The 23,299-nt window shown below is 32.2% G+C and overlaps 3 protein-coding genes across 3 annotated transcripts in view; 2 read left to right on the top strand and 1 right to left on the bottom strand.

Moving 5' to 3' along the window:
• Positions 1 to 9,823: 9,823 nt before the first annotated feature.
• On the bottom strand, positions 9,824 to 10,487 carry LOC105140221 (Ribosomal protein L18e/L15 superfamily protein). Its single transcript, XM_011046961.1, has one exon. It carries the CDS (start codon positions 10,397 to 10,399, stop codon positions 9,959 to 9,961), a length of 441 nt encoding a protein of 146 aa, XP_011045263.1. The 5' UTR covers positions 10,400 to 10,487; the 3' UTR covers positions 9,824 to 9,958.
• A 3,242-nt stretch (positions 10,488 to 13,729) lies between these two features.
• ABCB26 (transporter associated with antigen processing protein 1) lies at positions 13,730 to 21,968 on the top strand. The gene is made up of 18 exons (XM_011046960.1): positions 13,730 to 14,622; positions 14,710 to 14,837; positions 14,990 to 15,032; positions 15,282 to 15,326; positions 15,446 to 15,568; positions 15,653 to 15,756; positions 16,271 to 16,325; positions 16,424 to 16,494; positions 16,649 to 16,751; positions 16,979 to 17,189; positions 17,867 to 17,940; positions 18,284 to 18,340; positions 18,421 to 18,495; positions 19,934 to 20,008; positions 20,087 to 20,368; positions 20,496 to 20,560; positions 20,640 to 20,700; positions 21,335 to 21,968. Exons 1-18 carry the CDS (start codon positions 14,119 to 14,121, stop codon positions 21,413 to 21,415), a joined length of 2,157 nt encoding a protein of 718 aa, XP_011045262.1. The 5' UTR covers positions 13,730 to 14,118; the 3' UTR covers positions 21,416 to 21,968.
• A 1,099-nt stretch (positions 21,969 to 23,067) lies between these two features.
• The window catches only part of LOC105140251 (proline-rich protein 2), a 3,017-nt gene continuing 2,785 nt past the window's right edge, over positions 23,068 to 23,299 (top strand). The window contains exon 1 of the mRNA XM_011047002.1: positions 23,068 to 23,127. Within this exon, the coding sequence (XP_011045304.1) occupies positions 23,068 to 23,127 (60 nt within the window). The remainder of the gene's footprint in view (positions 23,128 to 23,299) is intronic.

The raw sequence follows: 23,299 nt of genomic DNA, 5'->3' as shown, positions 1-23,299 counted from the left end.
TGAGGATTTTGCTCTAAGATTTAATTGCCTACAGTACCCCCACCCTACCTACCCCTTATAATACTAAATTTTACACTCTGACCCTGGTGCGTTCCTGAAAATCTTGCCGTGTCCTTTTTATTATTATTATTTATCATAGCATTTAAAAACACAATTAACTGCACCACATCGGCAATAAAAGAATCCTTTTTATTATTATTATTATTATTTATCTAGTATTTAAAAACACAATTAACTGCACCATATCGGTAATAAAAGAATCTATGCATATTATTTGCAGCAGCTCGTTTTATTAATTTTTAGATTTTCTAAAATTAATTTTTTTAATTTACTAATATTAAAATTATTTTTTAAAAAATATAATTTTAATACATTTTTAAATAAAAAATATTTTAAAAAGTAACTTTTAGTTTCTATCACTGCCTAAAAGCTTTTAAAATTGCTTTTTGTACTTTTTATTCAGTCTCATTTTTATAATTATAATTTATTTGTTTGTTTTTTTGTTGAGAGTGCTGTTCCATTTTTATAATCTTTCACGTTTAAAGGGAAGCCACCTGGGGATATTATCGTGTGGCTTGGCTCCATCCAGGAAAACGGATTATTGTCGGTGAATGTGGCATGACATTTATGATTCCTCGCGTCAAAATTCAAATGTATAATTGAGTAATGGTCAAAATTCAAGATTTCAAACCTTGAGAGCCGTTGTTTCCGGGATAAAACCTCAAGGCTACGTGGCTAACAGTTACAATATCTTGCAGAAATTAAGGTTACGTTTCATTTCATGTTTGGTTAGAAACAATTTTTCATTCCTATCAAAATCTTGTTACAAAATTATGTGAGAAGTTGAGATTTTTGACTTTCAACTTGTGAAGCATAACTTATAATACATTTAAAACAAGTCTTTTCAAGTCATTTTTACTAAATATATTTACAATTTATTTTTATTTATAACTTATTTTTATAATATATTATTTGAAAATAAATTTTAATTATGACTCCAGATCAAAAAACATAATTCAAGAATAATGTCTAGCAGACTTTAAGTTAAGATCATCACTCATTTAGGTATTTTAAATATATTTTTGACTTCAACGCATCAAAACGATCCAAAATTATAAAAAAAATAATTTGAAGCAAAAACAATTTTCAAAAATGTTTTTTAAATGTGAAAACAAACATATTCAAAAATGTGTTATTCTTAGAGCATAGCAATTATAATACATTAGAATAAGAACAATAAAATAAAAAGACACTGATTTTGTATAAATAATCATAGCATGTTACTTTTTGTTAACTTGTGGTTGGACCATAAGTTTTAGATAGTATTTGTTTACGTTGTTGGGATCCATAAAAACTTATGTTTTAATTGCAAGCTGTGCAAAAGCCACTCAAGCTTGTTTTTTAGTGCGGGTGCAATTTAAAAAACATGGCTTTATTTTTTTCTCCAAAATAGCCCTATTTGGTCTTCTCTTCTCATTGATCTTTCCCTGCTCTCTCCATTGTGCTTCCCTCTGTCATTCTAACCTCACATAGACTGCACACTGTCCTCTTTTTTTGTAGTTAATTGGAGATCCCAGCCATCTTTAAGAATATTTGAGTCTGTCAACAGATCTGCTACCTTCTCCTCTCATCAATCTTTCCTTGCTTTTTTCATTGTGCTTCCCTCTCTCACTTCAATCTCAATAAAGATCTCACACACTCACTTTGTTTTATAGTTGATTTCCTACTCACTCCACTATACTTGCCTCTTTCATTCCAACCTCACATAGACCACACCCAATCACCTTTTTTTTATAATCGATTAGAGATCCCGGCCATCTACTAACAAATCTACTACCTTTTTTAACTCTTTTCGTAATAATGATGTTTCTTCATAACCCAAAAATGGTTGAAGACGCGCTAATATTATTATGATTTTCAGAGTAATTTTCTTGTGAATTTATTTTAAAAACTTTATGTAACACCAGATCTGCTGCAACAACCTTACCCTTCTTCTTCCTTTTGTATTATTTGTCTCATTCTATTTAGATTTAGGAAGCAATAAGCTAATATCTTTGTATCTGGGGAAGAATAACAAACTCTCAATGTGTTGAGGCATTCTATTTTCTATCCATAACCAAAGAGGGCTTGTAAATTTATCTCTTAAAAAGCATATCAAACACCAGATCTCTGTTTCGGTTGATCCTACAAATCAAAGTCAATTTCTTTTTTTTTTAGTTACATGTTCTTAATTTTTAGATGGTTTTGGGAAAAAATTATAGTTATATTCTTATATATTTCTTCATGCACTGCCACTGGATATCAAGTGTATTAGTATTATCCAAGTTAAATTGTTTAAGGTTTAGATTTTTTTTGTTTGTAATATAATGAATTGTGTGCTGCTTTTGTATGGGATCTTTCTAATGCACTGCCACTATATATGTCGATATTAATATTATCTACATTAAATTGTTTATGGTTTTGATTTTTTTTGTAATATTATGAATCATGTGCTGCTTTTATGTGGGATTTTTCTAATGCATTGCTACTATATATGTCAATATGTGCATTATCTAAGTTAAATGGTTTAAGGTTTAGATTTTTTTTGTTAGTAATATTATAATTTGTGTGTTGCTGTTATGTGGGATTTATCAACAGTTTAGGAATATATTAACTTAACTATGTCTTTATGCTTTGGTTTACTTATTTTGTAACTCTTTTTTTTTTTTAATTGCATGCTTTAGTTTAATTATTATTTGAAGAAACTTGGTTCAGTCCTTGTCTACTACATTGCCTCTAGGAAATTAACATATTTTAACCGAGAATATGGAAGATTCTTTATCACAGGATAAGGCCTTTTGGACTAAAGAGATGTTGAACACATTTTGTAATATTTGTATTAAAGCAATTGAAAAAGGTATGTGACTAAACACGTATTTCAACAAAGCTAGTTGGAAATATATTTTGAATTGTTTCAAGGAGCAAATTGGTCATGCATTAATGAAAATACAATTAAAGAATAAGTGGGATGGAATAAAAAAGGATAGGAAATATGAAAAAAGTTGATTTCTGAAATAGGAGCAGGCTGGAATATTGAACTTGAAACAATTTCAGCAACTGACGAGTGGTGGAAATCTAAAATTAAAATCTGTTTTTTTTACCAATACGTGTACAACTATAATAAATTATGTTATTATTTGTTGTTACAATAATTATGATGCATTTATATCTTCATTGTCCCTTGTTATAGAAGATATGAGAAGCTAAAAAGTTTAAGCATATCGGTATCGATCCTGCATTGTGTTATAAATGTTTTATCATGTTTACAAATATTATGGCTACTGGTTAGTATGTTTGGGCTCCATCATAAGGGTTGAATTATGATGATGATGGTTTCAATGAAAGGAGAAGTAATGCTTCTAATGAGGATCCACATCTAGAAGAAGGTAGTGGTGATTTAGAGGAGGATATTTTATAAAATTTTATTGAGGATGTCAATAATATGGTTGCTAGTGTAAATTTTATCAATAGTACAAGCAATCCTAGTAGTAATGGTGGTGGGAAAAGAAAATGTGTTCAACAATGTACATAAAAGAGTGAAAAAAACGGTTCGGGAATAAGAGTGCAACTGTTTTCTCGTTTAGATCAATTAATTGATAGTGTATCTACTAAAAGTTAATGCATATTAAGTGGTAGGGATAAAAAAGAATATAACATAGAAGAGGTCATGAAGGAGTCTCACTCCATTGAGGAAGTTGTTTTCGGTAATGAGCTTTATTATTTTACAATTGAGTTTTTCATGATTAAAAGTAGGAGGGAAATATGGATAGCAATTGAGATAAGAAAAGAAGAATTCAATGGTTAAAAATTAATGTTCGAGAGGAGGTCAAACGTAAAACCTTGATGTAAGTGTAAATCTGTTATAATGTATTTATATTTATTTATATTTTATTTCTCAACAATTAAAGTTGATTGTGTTGTCATAATTTTTTTTTTGCAGTATTGCATGAATTTTATATTTTAGGAGAAGAGTTGTTAGATTGTATATAACATTAATTTTGTCAATGTATTTTATTGATCTATGAACATATTTTGGTGTTGTGTGTTTTGGCAGTTACGAGAGCACAATATGAATCATTATGTTGATTTGTACTTCATAAGTTGTTGTTGATGTTATTGTACTGTTATAATATGTTTAATGTACGTGATTAGCATTGTTGTTTTTTAACATTTCTAATTTGTAACATATATTATATTGACATATTATATTTTATTTGTATTTGTTAGATAATGGTTGTTGTTAGAGGGTTGAAAATTATGTTAGAGCGCTTTATATTAGAAGCTAGAATTGTAAGTGTTAAATGTGGTTTGAATGGTTGTAGACATTTGGGTTGTGTTTGTTATTTTAATCTGGAATTGGATATTAAAATTTATAAGTTTGAATGGTTGTTAACATGTTGATTATTAGCTTTTGGAGTTTGGAATTGTTGGTGTAAAGTTAGTTTGAATGGCTATTAAAAGCTAGAATTTATATGTTTGTTTCTTCATGTCTTACATTGCTTATTTAAAGTATAATTTGAATTACAACACATTCATTTAAGCTATCAACATATAACAAGCACTGCTACTTGAATTACACTATTTTGAGAAGATTAGTTGTCGGTTTTGAGATTATATAATAAATCAGTTTTATATACAATCATAGCTTTGTGTTCACCTTCTTTTTTTATATTCTCATTGCTCCTAAATTAATTGCTCTCATTATCGCAAACTTAATAAAATTTGTAATTGATAAGCATGCTTGTGATGCATGCAATATTGTATTAATTAATTATTATTAAAAGTTCTACGATAATTTAGGAATGCTTCATAGTTATTGTTTTGGTTTAAGTTCAAGTCGACATGAAATTTTAATTTTCAAAATAAATTCCTCCATGTACATGTATTTATGGCAATTTCATAGGTGCAAATCATGTTATGTTGTAGTTATGGATATGAACTGGTTTAATGATTTATTTGATGATGAGTATGATAATGTTATGAATAATGTTGTTCAACATATGTCAAATAGTTTTGGTGGGAAAAGTATTGGAAGTGATTTTGGATGTAGTAGTAGTACTGATAATGAAAACAATACTAATAATGATGATGACGACAACGATGTAAATAAACACGATGATGATAAGAAAGATGATTTGTGTTAGCTTAGAGAGTATGATCACAATAAATTAATATTATGAATTGTTGGAGCACTTGCTTTATATTATAATAATTATATTTATAAAAAAAAACATGTATGATTTCATATAACATAAGAATAAGATGATTGAATGAAATTTTTAGACAGGCATTGTGTTAATATGTTTCGGATGGATGCAAATACATTGCAGAGTGTGTGTTGATTTGAAAACGTTATGCAGGCTAAAGCAGTCTAGAATGAAGAGTGTTATTGAGAAGGTAGGCATGTTTCTATATACTTTACCTTTATGAGCTTCAAACAAGGAAGTTCATGTGAGATTTCAACATTCAAATGAAATCGTAAGCAGATATTTCAATGAAGTTCTCAGGTCGATGTGTTTGCTAGCTGTTGATTTTATCAAATTGGTAAATCCAAAATTCTCAACGACAACACCAATGAAAATTGCAATGAATCCAAGATATATGCCACATTTTAAGGTGAAAAATACTTTATCTATGTTGTTAAATAATTGAAAAGGTTATAAACAAATATTTATAGTACATTTAAATTGATTTGTAAACTTTTTTTTTTGTAAAATTATATTGGAGCGATTGATGGAACACATGTTCTTGCATGTGTATCACTAAAAAACCAACTATCATTTATTGGTAGAAAAGATATACCAACTTAAAATATAATGATAGTATATAGCTTTGACATGCAATTTATATTTATTTAGGTTGGGTGGGAAGGTAGTGCATACGATACAAGAATATTTCTTTAGGTGATTGACAATCCAAATATCAGATTTTTGAAGCCACTAGAAGGTATTGAGAAATAAAAAAAAAGGTGTTGTTCAATTTGAATAATTTTATTTTTTGTTTGCAATAGGAAATGAGTTTTGAATTATCATTATCTTAATGCAGAGAAGTATTATCTTATTAATTTGGGATATCTAAATGAGTATGGTTTCTTGGAGTCATATAGACGTGAGAGATATCATCTTCTAAAATTTCATCCATAAGGACAGCTGCAAAGTTGGGAAAAAATATGCAACCATGTTCATTCATCATTATAATGTATAATAGAACATATATGTAGAGTTTGGAAGAAAATGTGAAGAATCTTGCAAAGCATACTTGTGTTTGCTTACAAAACATAAGTTCAAATTGTTGTTGTATCAATGGCATTACACAACTACATTCAAAGGAAGTCCATCCAAGATATTGCATTTAACAAGTTTGATCGTTATCCTGATTTTGTTCCTGCTGATACTTTAACCGATATGGTTCCACAATCACAAACATATAGGCACTAGAGGGCTTCACGTATGGATTATATTCGTGATGAGATTGTAACAAGTTTAATAGGGCAATAATGTTATTTTTCCAAATAATAAATTAATTTATATTTTTTTTAGTTATTTTATATACAATATCAATTTTAACCAAACATATCATGCCATGATTTTTATCGAAATAAAATCAAATAATAATGTTAACCAAACACACATTTTATATGAACCAACCACAACAAAAGTAATATTTTTAAAATTATTTTTTTCAAACCATAACCATAACAATTACCACAAAAACAAACATACTCCGAACGTAGTTGTGGTTGTTTTTCAAAGTATATTTTACTCAGAAATATATTAAAATATTTTTTAAAAAAATTATTTTTAATATCAACTCATTAAAATGATCTGAAAAAAAATATCAATTTGAAGTAAAGAAAAGAATAAAAAAAGTTTAATTTTTTTCAAATATGTTTTTGAAACATAAAAACAAACAGATCTTATCTCTATAAACACAAGCATGTGTTTCAAATGTAACCAAATACCTTATTTTCATTGCTTGTCTTAGTGATAAGAGTTGTTACAAAAATAAATATAATTTTAGATAGTGTTTGAGATTACAACAGCGGTTATTTTTTTAAAAATTTTTTATTTAAAAAAATATTATAACAATATTTTTTTTACTTTTTAAAATTTATTTTAACATCAATTATCCAAAAATATAAGAAATTTACTATGAAAAACAAATTTTAAAAATTCTCAAAAACATTTTCTAACAAGAAAAACAAACACAAAAAGCTCACCCTTTTCTTCTTATTTAACACGTGAGCAAAACTTTAGCTTGTGATTGAAAAAAGAAAAATGTATTTTCTGAAGTTTAGTACACGATAAATTTATCTATGCATCTAGTAAGATCCTCTCTCACGATTCTCCAATTTATTCTATTTTTTAATGGAAAAAATCATTTAACAGTTTAACTACAAAATAAGCTATTCCCTCATTAAAAGTTTATCATCTCATGAATTTTTCAGAGGAAAGTTATTATAAAATAAAAGAGATAATAACATGCTTGAACTTTGATAATTTCACAACCGAGTGTCAATATTTATTTTTTAAAATAGAAGTGTAGACTTTCAAAATTATAGCAACCAAGTAAAAATTTGTCGGATATAACATGAAAATCTTGCCTAGGTGTAATAATATGGAAGGATATAACATGAAAATCTTGCCTAGGTGTGTCGTTTTAGTAGTTTTAAAAATGAATAAATAATATGGAGAGATTCGACGAGGGATAAAAACATTTTTTGGAATAAAATTATATAGAATTAAACATGCTCAACGGTTATTAACAAACTAAGTAATTAGTTTTTAAAATCAAATGAACTACTTTATTTGTTCTGCAAAACTAGAAGAACTAATTTATAATACACTTCAGGAAGGAACATAGCTTTTCAGTGCAAGTTTTTTCCAATGTTAAAATAAAGTGCAGTATACTTTCATTTTAACATTTGTTATTAAACAGTGAAAGTCCAATACACTAAGATTTTAACATTTAATGTTCCTTGAGACACTAGTTCTTGTGGGGGTAGCATTTTTACCCCATCTTATGTACACTAAACCGAACTGATCAAAATAATTCTTTAAAAAACTTTCTTGGTCATTAACTCGTAAATTAGGCACCAATACCCAACAAGGTATTGTCTGAATATTCATGTAAGCTAACAATTGCAATATCTGTATGTTCAACCATTTTCTTGTTAGCTTGCTTTGACAGTATTGCTTGCTATTCACTAAACTGATCGACCTCTGGCAGAGCTCGGCATTCAAATATTAACCTTACAATTGCTTTGAGTCTCTAAATGCCGGTTTCCGTCCTAAATCCCTAGGAGAACCCTGCACGGACGGAGGAACCCTGACATTCGAGCACTATAATTGATTGGACCACCATGATAATATTTCATCGCCTCAATTTGAGTTCGTTCGTTTCTATAATGGCTAGTGCAACTTCAACCTCGATTCCCACTAGAAATGAACAAGCTCATTTGATAAACCCAGTAAACCTGATGCTATAGAATCTGACTTTCACTCCTCAATCCCCCCAATGTAACAAATACAAACGGTATTTCCAAAATGTAGGATTCGCAGCTAGAAACATTAAAACCGCAAGTCCATTGGATGAAACAAGACAGCTCTGAAAACACATACAAATAGGCCAAAATTCAAGCACGCCAAAGAGTCAATGACAAGAGACGGGTACCAAACTCTATAAGAATATTGCTGGCAGGCATGGTTAGAATGCCATGCCAAAGGAAATTTTACAATCACTCGTGCCAAAGAGTCAATGACAAGAGATGGATACCAAACCCTATTATGGAAGAATATTGCTGTCAGGCATGGTTATGATGCCATGCCAAAGGAAATTTTACAATCACTCGGGAGTGATTTAACGGACAGAATCTCCATAAAGCACAAAACACCAGGGCCTTGACAAAGCAGGTGGAACCAAATTGCTGATACGCAAGTATAGGTGATAGCAGACAGTCATATTATAGTCCATGCACAAAAATTCCTAATAACATATTAATTTATCAATAAAATGAGTATTTGTATTTCTTACTGATGGAAATGATAAACATTTGCAAACAAGTGATACCAAAACATTATAAATATAAAACAGTATTTGTGAGGAAAAATCAGCAAGCACACCAGAATGTCTTCACACTATTGTTAAAATCTCCAGTCACTAATGCTAAAATAAATAATGCAGAAGGAATACGAGCAATAGGTTTGGTAGAAAACCCACCAAACAGCATTAATTTATTGAAAAATGAATTTCAGGTGTGGATTCATAGAGTCCCTCAAGTCTACTGCAATGAGCTAGATCAATACATGACTACTGGTATTCTATTTCCTTCTCACAAGCAAAATGCGTCATGATTGGAAATCAAATCTGATCAAATTCCTATAAGAACCTTGTAAATAAGACACTTAACGAGAGAATGTGACAGGGCATATCCCAAAAGAAACCAACCATCGAGAGAATGTGACAGGGCATACTCCAAAAGAAACCAGCACCGAGAAATAAATCAGACCAAATTGCATGTTCTTGCAATGCATATAAACTTCAATTGCCTGATTGGAAACGAAACTTTCAAGGGCAGTTTCATTTGCAATTCAACTCTGTAAAAAATATTCACTCAGTAAAAAATTGAATGGCAACCAAAGATTTTTATATCCATGGGAAAAAGAACCCTCAAAAACAAGTCAGCATTAGGAAAAGTAAGGTTCCATATTCACAAAGCACCACAGTGAAATTAGCATCATCAAACAATCAATTCAATTCGACCCAGCCATGAATGCAAGAGACAAAGCCATAAATAAGCCAATACCAATAGATTTATAAGAAAAACATAAAGTATCCATAATATCAAACGGTCCAACAATATCACTAATCTCTTGAATTTAACAAAATCAAGGACAGCTCAAAATCTTAAAATCCTCACCTAAGCAGTAAGCACAACAGCTCCCCCAGCCTCTTTAATCTTCTTCTCGGCAATCTTCGAAATAAGCTTGGCCTTGACAACGATTGGTTGCTTCTCAGGCAAAACCCCCTTCCCAAGAACTTTGAAGTACCCGAACTGAGTGACATCGATCATCGGCACAGTATCCTTGGTTGCCTTGTCCTTAACATCCTGAGGGACCATGGACCAGAGCTTGTCGATGTTCACGATCGGACAGTGGAACTTGTTGCGGAGCTTGTGGAAGTAACGCATACCGACTTTTCCAAAGTAACCAGGATGGTACTTGTCGAATAGAATCCGGTGGTGGTGCATTCCTCCAGCATTACCACGACCTCCTGGATGCTTCCTGTGCTTGCCGATACGTCCATGGCCAGCACTGACGTGCCCTCTCTTCTTCCGGTTCTTCTTGAAGCGGGTCGTCATTTTTCGGTGAGAGGGGTAGATATCGGTTGTCTAGGGTTTGAACGGCTGCGGAGAGACCAGAGTAAACGGTCTTAGGGTTTGGAAAATATATGTGTGCGAAAGAAAATGTGTGGGAATTTTGGTTGACGATTTTGTCCTCCGGTTTTGGATGTGGCAGCGGCAGCGGTTAGGGTTTCAGAAAATGGGCTTTAAATCACTGGACCATAAATTCTGAGCTGGGCTTCTCTCATGCTCGTTCCACTTCTTTTTCTCTTGCTTTTTCCTTATCTTTTTTTTATGCTCACAGTGATTAAAGTTTTTGTATTTTTTCACCGAATACATATAAAGAAATTAATCAGTTAATTCAAATAAATAAGGATCATTGTTCATGGACTGGTAAAGGTAGATTTAAAAGACTTGGTGAGTCTGATAACACAAGTACAAGAAAAATATTTAAAATCTTCAATTACATAGTATTTATTTAGATAAAAAATGTTTTGTTGAAATCAATTATTTAACACATAAAAATATATACCATCGTGTTTTATATATATATATATATAATTGTAGCATGCTCCACGTCATTTGTAATTAAAATGAGGGGTATCATAGAAAAAATATAATGATTATTTCTTTATGAAAACCAATCATTTTAAAATTCATAGAATCTATATCAATTACTAATTGATTAACACCTTAATTTATGTATAAATTTAATATAAAATATTTGTTTGTAAACTTTTTTTCTTTGTCTTTTGTTTTTTAATAAATCGGTATGTTTGTACTAATTTATATGTATCATGATTAATTTTAGAGTTCACTAAATATCTTATAAACTCAATAAATAAATAAAATATCATGAAAATAATAGATATATTAAAAAAAAAAACGAATCCAAATACAAAAAAAACCAAGTGTCTTTCTCTATCAGGTCACGACATCAAATGCAATTTTCTTTAAATAGATTGAGAAGATGGTTATCTCTTTTGCGAGACTCATGAAGAAATAATTTTCCTTAAATAATAAATTTTTTTACTTACCACTAAATTAGTTCAATGATATTAATTAATTAGTTATCATATGCAATTTAAAAAATAGAAATATTGTTGATTTTTATATTATTCAACTATGAAATATAATTGCTACGATGTGACGATCTAATAAATAGAACTATTATAACAAATAGAAAAAAGAGATTATTACACTTAGATTTGTCAATTGTCGTAGTTTGAGCATGCCTGCATTAATGGGTAAATAGGAGGAAATTTTACAAATATTGACCAAGTTCTTACCACTTGGCCACCACCTAGATGGTTAGGAGATATCAATCTTAATCCTGAGTAAGTTATATCCTCAAGAAATAGGAGGAATGTTTTGTCCTCACAAGAAAGAATGAAATGTTTTTGTTTTTATGCTTTGCTGAACAGACAAGGTTAGACCCGCATAGTTAACGAATCTTCATCCTAGCTTGGGTTCCATTGTAGAATCTTCAACTTCACCGCCGAGCCCTTTGATGGCCTCGAGTCATGTTATTAATTTTCCTGGTACCGATATCATCTGGAATAGTAATATCTGGACCAAAGTAATATTTGACATCAACGTATTTTGTACTCTTCAAAAATATTTGACATTTTTATTAGATATAAATAATAATATAATCATCATAATACATTAATTGATGATATCTTGACAAAATGTGTATATCGTGAGAGATATAAAGATATGAATATTTTTTTACTTTAATTATTTATGTTACAGGTAATCACAAAAACAAAAAATCTTGTGATAAAATCCAAAAAGATCATCAATTTACATTTTTTAAGGTTTAATGAGATATTAAATCTAAAAATATTAGGTCTCATCATTTATTATATTTATATGTATCTTATAATTTATTATATTCATATGTGTTTAAACTTAAAGCGTGATTAAATCAAAAGATAGTAAATCTAAAAATACTGGGTTTAGTGTGTTTTATATGATCACATACTCATATTTAGAAATATATTGGGGAATTTCTTTGAAAATATGTGTCTAAAAACCCTTAAAAAATTATTAAAAATTTATATGGATCCAACGTATATTTTTAGAAAAATATTTATCAAATTTTGATAGGAATCAAGCTTTAAATTTTGACAAACCTTTAAAGGATATGCCCCTTGCTTGGAATTAGGAAGAAATTCAATTTGTTAGTATATCTTTATATTTTCTAACGAATCATTAAGATAGTGTTGAGATTACATGAAGATTGATGTTATTATAATGCATGGATGAAGTCCTTCTTTCTTTTTTTTTCCTTGGAGTTGTGAGGTTATTATCCTAATGATATTGTGTCTATTCTTATTGTTAAAATAATGTTTATCCTATCCTTGAAGAGTTGTGTGATCATACTTAGAAGATTATGTTAATCATTTTCATGGTAAATTTTACAATTACATTAAGGAAACCATATCAATCTTTTTTATGATTATTATCATATATCAAAGTTTACTGTATAAATATCATAAGAAGATTTTATATTTTTAATATGAAATTAAAAGTTTATTAGTATATATACTTTATGTTTACGAGAAAAAAATTATTTTAGCATGAAATAAAAAATATTTTTAGTTTAAATACTTCAACTAAAAAAAAAGATAAAAAATATTTAGAAATAATAATATTTTTAATTTTATTATTTATAATAGTTTTACCTCAAATTCAGATTACATTACTATCTTTATAAACAACCCTCATGTTTCCCATTAAATTAGGTCTTTTTATTTCATAGTTGGGTTATGTTTCATCATAATTACATTACTATCTTTATAAACAACCCTCGTGTTTCCCATTAAATTAGATCTTTTTATTTTATAGTTGGGTTATGTTTCATCATATTTAATATAGAATGAATACCATTTAGATAATAAAACAATCAAATGATTTTACATTAATTTCATTGAAAACTCTTTCTTGGACATTAGTTAAGAAAAAAACTAAAAACATATTTTTTAAAAAATTATAATCATAAAAGTTATAACAATGCTAAATAATACTAATAAGCTATTTGGTTTTGCAATTCAGCCTTGTTTTAAAAAAATCTTGATTTATTTTATTTTTAATTATTTTTTTTGTTGTTTTTAGATGATTCTAATATATTAATATTAAAAATATATAAAAAAATTATTTTAATATGGATTAAAAACACTTAGAATTTTTTTTATTAAGAATTAATTAAAAAACACACGTGCTAATAGCTGCAGTGAGCCCGAATTTTTGGCACCTCACGTCCAAATAGCAAGCAGGCATCGAGCTCTATCAACAATGTACGTACAATCCTCTCTTTCTAATGCTCCTGGTGCCTACAACTCCACGACATCAGAACATATTAGCAGTAAAAAACAGCAGCTAAAAAGCTCCCCCTTCTTCCTAAAACTCGAGAAGCCCTAATCTAGATGTCGAAACCAAACGAGCCACAGAGATGATCACTGGTTCACGGAGAAATTAATTAAAGAATAAAAAATTGATTTGGAAAAGGAAGAAAGAAACAGTTTACAAGGGGCTACCACCGGCTTGGTAATTAACCAGTCTAATAACCTCGTTATTTTTAATCCGATGGTTATTAATGACCTCTCAAATAATTCAACTGAAGACTTGCTTAAGAAACACTCCTTGGCAACCAAATTTCACAACGCAAAGTTGCAAAAAGAGAAGAAAGCGGTGCACTCCTCTTACTTCTCCATTTCTTCAATCATATATTCATGGCTGTGCTGATTTGCAGCAGCAATGTCAACTTCTTAAAGCCTCGCCTGCTCTCTTCGCCTCACCACCACAAATATAAGCAACGTCGTCTAATCCGTACCTGTAGGAACCTCGTCCGTTTAGACACCGGTACCGGATTTCAATTTTCCCTTCATAATAATAATAATAATAGAAGAAGAAGACCACTTCCCCCAAAATCTTCATCTTCTTCTTCATCATCATCAGTAAACGGCTATGGCAGTAACATAGAACAGTATTATGGCAGCGAGCAGCGGGTGGAGAGAGAGGAAGGTGTTGAGTTAAACGAGAGGATTCGGAGATTTATCGAGTTTCTTCCGTCAATTTTGCCTGGAGGAAACTGGTGGAGCTTTTCTGATGAGGCGGATATTAAAATTTTGGCCAAACCGGTCACCGTGTGGCGTGCACTTACTCGCATGTGGCATCTTGTGGCTCAGGATCGTTGGGTCATTTTCACCGCCTTTACTGCTCTCATTGTTGCAGCGGTGCGTTTGATTTTCTTGAATTTAATTAATTAATTTTAACTAGTAGGAGTAGTGCTTAATTTGTGCACGTGCTTGTGGTGGGCTCAGCTTTCGGAAATCTCAGTACCGCATTTCTTAACGGCATCGATCTTTTCAGCCCAGACTGCAACCGTTGCAGTATTCCACCGAAATGTGCGTCTCTTGGTAGCCCTATGTGTTGTAGCTGGAATTTGCAGGTTAAAATCTTGTATGGTAAAAAATCCCCTTCTCCCGTAGCTTGCATGCTAATAAAGCATGGCCGTCTGATACATGGTTAATGCAACAATTTCCTACATTGAGCTTTCAATTTGACAGCTGCTGACACTGGCCTTGTTTATTTGAAATTCAGTGGAATACGGGGTTGTTGTTTTGGCATTGCAAATATGATCCTGGTGAGTCACTCCCTGGTGGTTAACCTCTCCGGTTTCTACACTAGCATTTCACTTGTTGGTCCTATCAGTTGTGTTATGCCAATGCCAGAGTTCATATCGTTGGTAGTTCCGAGTTACATTCTAAAATTGCTTGCTTAGCTTAAAGAAGATGTTTAGACATGAGTTTTTCAAGATACTACTAGAGAAGAGCTGTTTTGTGAAACGCTATCTCCTGTGAAGTATCGTTATGACTTCTGTAGTATTTTGTAGGTGAAGCGAATGAGGGAAACATTATATTCTGCTCTTCTTCTCCAGGTTTGTTATACTCTGATCAGCACTACTGCTTTGTACGTCCTCTAATGCGATTCCAGGCAGTGCTTGTTTGGATATAATGGTTTATGGATTAACTTATGATTGTGGTGTATCTTTTGTAGGATATATCATTTTTTGACAATGAAACAGTCGGTGATTTGACAAGTAGGCTTGGGTCAGATTGTCAGCAAGTGTCTCGTGTTATTGGCAATGATCTTAATTTGATATTGCGCAATGTCCTACAGGTTATTTGCTGGTAAAATCATCAGTAATTATTAGTTTGTTTACAATATGATGATTGAACTTGTGTTCCTTTTGCTCTATTCTAGGGTACAGGTGCATTGATCTACTTGATAATTTTGTCCTGGAAACTTGGTTCATTCACACTGTTGATATGCACAACTTTAGCAGCAGTGATGCTGATCTACGGCCAGTAAGATTTTGTATCTTTTCCTCCCGACACCCCCCCCCGAAAGTGGTTGATCATAAACTGGATTTGATTGAAATGAAGATGTCTGGTGGGTGCACCACATGAAGATTTTTATAGTTTCCCCCCCCCCCCCCCCCCCCCCCGAAGTGGTTGATCATAAACTGGATTTGATTGAAATGAAGATGTCTGGTGGGTGCACCACATGATAAGTCAAACAAGAATATTTCCACACAAGCAATGGCTGATATAATTAGGAGTCATGTGGTTCAAGTTAAAGTCAATTAACAAAGAAAGGTTGAGTGATTGCCTGAGCAATCTTGAGCTTAAGGGTTGTTGTTTTGCTAGAAACATGATGTGCTTTGACTCTAGATTAGTGACTTCAACATGCAATGCACACAAATTTAAAGACCAATGATTTTGGCTAACGTATAATTTGTATCATCCCCTCTTTTCTATTCATGGACTTATTTTTGAACACTGCTGATTATTACTTCAACTTGGTTTTCTTTTTTGTTAGGTACCAGAAGAAGGCAGCAAAGTTGACTCAAGAGTTCACTGCTTCTGCTAATGAAGTAGAATAAAACAACTCATCCTTTAGATATTGAAGGAAACAGTTCCCTTTTCTTCTTAATGATATCACAACAAATGGGTTTGCATTATTTTTATGTAGGTGGCGCAAGAGACATTCTCTTTGATGAGGACAGTTCGCATTTATGGAACAGAAAATGTTGAACTTGGAAGGTAAATATGCTTTTGAATCCTGTATATGCTTGAGCACATCTGCTTTTTGGCTTTGCAACTCCCAGAAAATGGAAAACATTGCCATCAGGTATACATGTTTTTTTGTAGCTAAATTGATTCTGGCAGAAAAATGTTTTATATCTTGGGTCCATAGGTACAAGCTGTGGCTGGAGAAATTGGCTGATATAAGCTTACGACAAAGTGCTGCATATGGATTTTGGAATTTGAGTTTCAACACTCTTTATCACTCAACTCAGGTCCATTTTTCTATTTTTTAAATCTAGTCTGTCATGTTGTCAATTTTTCAAACAAACTATCTTCTAACTTTTGAATTTGAGTGGTTTCATTGAAGTTTCTAGTGTAAGATGTTCAGTGATCCACTATGAAAGTTAATGCATCTGGCCTTGAAAGAATTTGTAAACCTAAACTTCGTGGTCTGGTTTTTAGTCTCTTCCTGCTTATTTTGGCAGTTTTTATTTTATAGGTCATTGCGGTGCTAGTAGGAGGAATGTCTATTCTGGCTGGTCATATTACAGCAGAGCACCTTACAAAGTTTATATTATACAGTGAATGGCTGATATATTCTACATGGTGGGTAGGGGATAATTTATCATCCCTGATGCAATCCATTGGGGCAAGCGAAAAGGTCTTCCAATTGATGGATCTATTGCCAAGCGACCAATTCTTATCAAAAGGCAAGCAGTTTTGAACTTTGATAGGATCTTGCTTACTTGTATTTTGTTCTGTTCTGTTCCTCTTTCTTTCTCTTTTGGATACATGGATGAATCCATCTCTTGTGAGATCGCAGCAATTAAAAGGGAGATGCATTCTAACTCCCCCCTGTGAGTTTGAAGCATCAGTGATTTCCAAATTGAGGATCAAAGATTTGGAGGACAAAGCGTTAATTCAGTGTTTCTTAGTTGACACTGCTAACATTCTACAATATCTGGGTAGTTCTTCAATGCAAACCTTTCAGACATTCGATGATGATTTGATGGTTTTTTCCTTCAACTAGGCACTTTGGGTTGGGAGAAACTTTGTCCAGAGTTGGACTGATGAAATAACTCTTAAGTCTTTGACCAATAGGTCTTAGTGACTGCCTTGAGATATCATCTGCTAAGGTGTATCGTATTTGCACACATGTAGTTTTCTATTTTTATTTTCAGCAATATGTAATTCCATAGAACACAAAGGAAAGCTGCCACTTTGGCTGCCAAAAGATTGCATTCAGAAGAGAACTTCCTTGCCTGTATTTTATTTACTGGTGAATTTCCAGTTATAATAATTTGATTTTTTAGATTTTGCTACTGTACAGGATTTAAGTTATTTCCATTTATATTAGTTTGATTTTTTAGACTCTGCTGCTTTACAGGATTAAAGTTGCAAAGGCTGATGGGACATATAGAGTTTGTAAATGTGGCTTTCTATTATCCTTCAAGAGAAATGGTATGTTTCTTAACTTCAGCATCAATTATGCTTCTGCCTCTTGATTCCATGCCCATTTTTTCCTTAAGACATACCCTCTCATGCTTCTCCCATGCTTCGCTCTTTGATGACTGTAAATAGAGCTAAAACTGTAACTGCATAGTAGTTCCATACCCTATATTGCAGTGAATGCTCCAGAAAAGAGAGTACTTTGAGGAACTGTATGGCTATGGGTGAATGTGAAAGGAAACAACGTGGAGAGATTTTTAGATGTCATATTTAGTTTTTTATGGGGGGTTCTAATTTTCTGAAGTTTATCATCATGCTGCTTTGAAACAAAATAATCATTTCAGCATCTGAACAGGTTCCTGTACTGCGACACGTAAACATTTCAGTGCATCCCGGTGAAGTGCTTGCAATTGTAAGAATGTTGTTTCTTTGATTCCAATCCTGTTTCAATGACGATCATTGCTAATAATTTGCTCATCTAATTTCTCTTAGGTTGGTCTTAGTGGTAGTGGGAAAAGCACCATAGTGAATCTGCTGCTTCGCCTTTATGAGCCAACAAATGGTCAGGTAAAAGTTTTGACATGTGACAGGACTCCAACAACTTTTATTTATTGTCTGATATGGAAGGATTTGGCACTTTAGAATTGAATAATCAACGTAGAAGAAAATGTGGAAATCAAGGTGAAATCTTATATTCTGTGCTATGTGTTCCTTTGAAGGTGTTTAAATCTCAGTTGCTGAATAGAGGATTAATTATTAGCAGCACCTTTTTCAAAATCAAGTATAAGACTGTAAAAGGAAAAGCTAAAAAGTCATCAAGGTTCCTTCTCTACTTCCTGATGTAGAGGGATAAGAAAGAAAAAACCCACCCCTTTAACACCACCCCCACCCCCAACCCTACCCCATCGACCTGTTTCAATTGATCATGAAAATAGATGTTGTAGGTATAGAAAATTTGTGCTCATATTGTTACACCAAAGCCCTAAAGAGTCCTATCCAAGAGGGATAAACTCCAAACAAATAAATTCCCAGTAGCAATAAAATCCTACTTAAATGCAATTTTTTCTAACTTTCTCCCTGTTTTTTTTGGAATGAAATATATAGATCCCTATAAATAGCATCATGTTATTTTCAAGTCTTTCTAATTCTTAAGCAAGTCTACTTAAGCAAGTCTACGAGAGTGCTTAATTGATCCATAATTTTGTGTTTCATCTTTTGTGTCCTTTCCTTTGTTTTGAGAAATATGAGGATCAATTCCATTTTTTATTGCAAATAGAAAACTTCCTAAATAAGGACAAAATAAAAAATAATAAAATTGCAAATAATTTGGAGATAGTTTTTCTGCTTGTACTATATCAGTTTAGAGGACTGGAAAAACTTGACCTTGAACACTGTTTTGTGGAAGTAAGTAGAGGTATATTCTAAATTGGTACGTAAAAAACCTCCAGTTTGCATGGATAACACTTCGAAACTGATTTTTCCATAGGGATTATTCAGTTACCATTAGTGATTGGTACTACTAGTGCATGGCTCTCAACTTTGACTTACAAAAACACTATCCTCCACATCATGCTCGGTGATATTTTCTGTAATAATAGAGGCCTAGAATGATTTTTTTAGTATTCTGAGATCAAAGAAGGATAAGCAAGAGAATTCACCTCTCAAATACCTGACGAACCCATCTTGCACCAGAATCAGAGGTTCAGATGATGTTCATGTCTCTTGTGTTTCTATTCAAGGCTGCACCTGCTTCCTTTGTCCTTTTCTTTTCTTTTCTTGTATTTGAAAAGGGAAACTTGTCCATGAAGTTATTCCCCCCCTTTATTTAAATTTAGTTTGGGTTCATTCAAGAGTTACACATTAAACAATTTTGATGGATGCTTGCCTCTTGAAGATTGTAATGGGAGCTGTTGGCAGATGATACTCTTGCATTTCAATGATCTATTGATTAGTGCGGTAGATGAACAAATATGAATCTCTTATGTAGTTGTTACTTTTCTTGTAGATTTTAATTGATGGCTTCTCTCTTGGAGAGTTGGATATCAAGTGGTTAAGGGAGCGGATTGGATATGTTGGGCAGGTGCTTCTTTACCTCCAGAATTAATGAATTCCAGTACACTCAAAGAATTTCCTCCTTACTATGAATATTTGTAAACAGGAACCAAAACTATTCCACATGGATATCAGTTCAAACATTAGATATGGATGTACACGGGATATAACACAGGGGGATGTTGAGTGGGCTGCAAAGCAAGCATATGCTCATGAGTTCATTTCGTCTCTTCCCAATGGTTACGAAACACTTGTTGATGATGATCTGCTTAGTGGGGGTCAGAAGCAGCGAATTGCCATTGCTCGTGCTATTCTTCGGGACCCAGCCATTTTGATCCTTGATGAAGCCACTAGTGCACTGGATGCAGAGAGCGAGCACAATGTTAAGGTATCATCTTTTGGAATAACACATGACAAATAAACCAAAAGAAAAGGAAAAGAAAAGGTTGAGAGAGAAAAGAGTGGAATATGTGAGGTCAATAACTTGATGACTTCAATTTGCCATCTGCTTGTAGGGTGTACTTCGTGCTGTTAGAAGTGAATCAATGGCAAAGAGAACTGTAATTGTTATTGCACACAGGTAGGTCTTGGTCTGCTGCACCCACCTACTTTCAAGTGTCTTAATTGAGAGTTGAAGTTTGCTTGTATTCTTTCCCCAGGCTCTCCACCATACAAGCTGCTGACCGGATAGTGGTAATGGATGGTGGTCAAGTTGTTGAGGTCAGTGCTCTGTTAATTCCATCTGAATTCCTAAATATTAACTCTATCATTATTTTGAAAGTTGGAATTTTCTTTTCGAACCTCTTTAACTATATGTTTTTTTCCTGTTTTTGTGCACTACCATAGTTATTACTTGCTCACAAATAAAAAAAATGTATCGAACCTGTCCCTCAGGTAAGGGCTTTGAAGGCATTTATCCCATAATTTCTCAATGCCACTGCAGTTTTTTTGTTGTTCTTTTTTCTGAGAAAAAAGTTGGCGTTGGATGGCCACTAGCCCCTTGTTCCACAGGAGGACATTGTTGACACAACAATAACTTATGACCAATAATATTCAGGCATATTTGTTACTGATTGCAAAGTGGAGAGAAACTGCATCCCTTGTTTCTTCTAGATTTTGAGTTAAAATGTTCATAGTTTACAATAGAGATTCGAGATTAGGATTAATAAGTAGATGATGGAAAAAGCCTATAGGTTTCTAGATACTTCCTTTCAAACTCGGGCAATTTTAATTTTCAGGACATTTATCTGGTTCCATTTACCGTTACTTACAATTCTACCAAGTTTATTTAGTACGAAATTTAGTAAAAAGGTGCAAGTGCCCCCATTATTATTATTTCTTTTTCATCATGCAGATGGGCAGTCACAGGGAACTTCTCCATCAGGATGGGTTATATGCACGATTGAATAGACGACAGGCTGACGCTGTGGCATGATAACATGGCATGCTGACATAAAATAGATGTACCAGATATTTCTTTTGATCCGTTCTTTCAATTATTCCATCAGGCATCTTTTTACCACTGCCGGAAGTGTTCATAATCAACTGAAATTCAACCATCTTGGAGCAAGGAAAGGAGATCCAGAGGGATAGCCTGAGAAGTTTCTGCTATCCAAGCCTGTAGAGTAAGAAAGGCACGCAATACAGAATGCTTACAGCTCATTGTTTGTTCATCCACCGGTAAAAAAGAACAGAACTTTACACCCCTTCTCTTGGAACTCTGATGCAAGAGTGTATTTTAGTAAAGAAAGATGTTTATTGTGTTTCACTCATGGCCACATGAGACGTTGATTATACTGCCTTCACCATGAATGCAGTGATATATTTACCAGACTTGGAACTAGTGAAAGCATTACTGTCGGTTTTGGTGAGCTGATCTTCATCATCTCCTTGCTGTAGTTGGGTTCCAGTTGATTTTCTTTATGAATTTTTTTTGAAGGTACCTATCTTGCGATTTGGTATAAAGGGATGAATTGTTTGACCATTAATGCTTCTGATCTCTGTACATCAATCACCAGACAACTTGACACAACAGATTTGCATATAAAATGCAACGAAGTGGCTGCTGAATCCAATGCCCCCCTGCTGCTCAACTCTGTGATTCCCACTTGTATTTTTCTCGCTTTTTTCTTTTAGAAATGGGATTTTTTGGTGGATAATCGTTTATCCTAGTTAGTCAATTTCTTTTTTCTTTTTTGGGGTCAACTTGCTCTCTTTTTCTATAATAAAGAGAAGGAAAAAGAAAAATATAATTTGCATTTTAAAATTCATTTTATTTTAAAAATTATTGAATTATTATTTTTTTAATAATTTTATGTGTTGAAAAAAAAAATATTTTCAAGCAAAAATCAACACCACATACCCAAACACATAGCCCACCAAATAAATTAACTATACCTAACAGATATCAGTGTTTTATTATAAATTGAATTACTATCCTATGGAGTGTACTGTTTAATATTATAAAGTGAATTATTATAGATTATTATGAAATGAATTATTATAGACTGTGAGTTGATTTCACTGTTTAGTGGAGCATGGTAAGGCTGCAAATCTGGTTACAGACCTTGCAATAAAAAATAACAAATTTGTTTGGTGGGGCATGATATAAATATTATAATTTTTATTATAAATATTATAATTAATATCATTTAAATAATAATTAATAAATTTGTAGAAAATATTATAAATATTAAAAAGTAAAAATAGATTTTATTTGCAGTATAAAATTAAAAATTATTATTATTATTATTATTAATTTTAATTACTGTGGATTGTGAGTGAATTATTATTATTATTATTATTAAATTTTAATTACTGTAGACTGTAAGTGCTTTTATTATTTAGAAGTATTATAGATTGATAGTAATTTTATTGTAAATGGTACTGTTTAAGTTTGCTTTTTATTAAAAGATTAAAGTGGTGTAATTATAAAGATGTTATTGTCACAAAGAGTTACAAAAACTAAACAAGGGTGGGGTTGCCTTTTTCATTCAGAAAAAAAATAATCAATTCGGGTTTGGGTGGGGTTACAGACACCTAGCACCGGGTTGCCACGCCCTAGGCATTAGAGCCAAATCCTCACACATGCTTGGCCACAATCCTAGACTGCAAACATCTGGTGCAAGGGCTGCGAAGCCCTGGCAAGTGAGTTTGAAGACCTGTTGCTTAAGGTGTGCATACCTGAGCCTCAAGGTCTGCAGAATCACGTGTTGAGTCTTGCATCATCATTGTTCTCGTGGGTCTAGTGTCAAGATAAAAGGTTCTTACGTTTTAGATTTCTAGATATAATTTACTTGTATTATAAATATAATTATTT

The sequence above is a fragment of the Populus euphratica genome, unplaced genomic scaffold, assembly GCF_000495115.2.
Source record: "Populus euphratica unplaced genomic scaffold, PopEup_1.0 scaffold251.1, whole genome shotgun sequence".
Taxonomy (NCBI): Eukaryota; Viridiplantae; Streptophyta; class Magnoliopsida; order Malpighiales; family Salicaceae; genus Populus; species Populus euphratica.
The sequence above is the reverse complement of the archived record's forward strand: the minus strand, read 5'-3'. Positions and strand labels throughout refer to the sequence as shown.

Excerpts from the sequence above, each read along its gene's own strand:
- LOC105140221 (XM_011046961.1), bottom strand. The coding sequence starts at position 10,399 with ATGACGACCCGCTTCAAGAAGAACCGGAAGAAGAGAGGGCACGTCAGT.
- ABCB26 (XM_011046960.1), top strand. The coding sequence starts at position 14,119 with ATGGCTGTGCTGATTTGCAGCAGCAATGTCAACTTCTTAAAGCCTCGC. Across the intron at positions 14,623-14,709 it reads CTGCTCTCATTGTTGCAGCG|CTTTCGGAAATCTCAGTACC; the intron begins GTGCGTTTGATT and ends TGGTGGGCTCAG. Across the intron at positions 14,838-14,989 it reads GTTGTAGCTGGAATTTGCAG|TGGAATACGGGGTTGTTGTT; the intron begins GTTAAAATCTTG and ends TTTGAAATTCAG.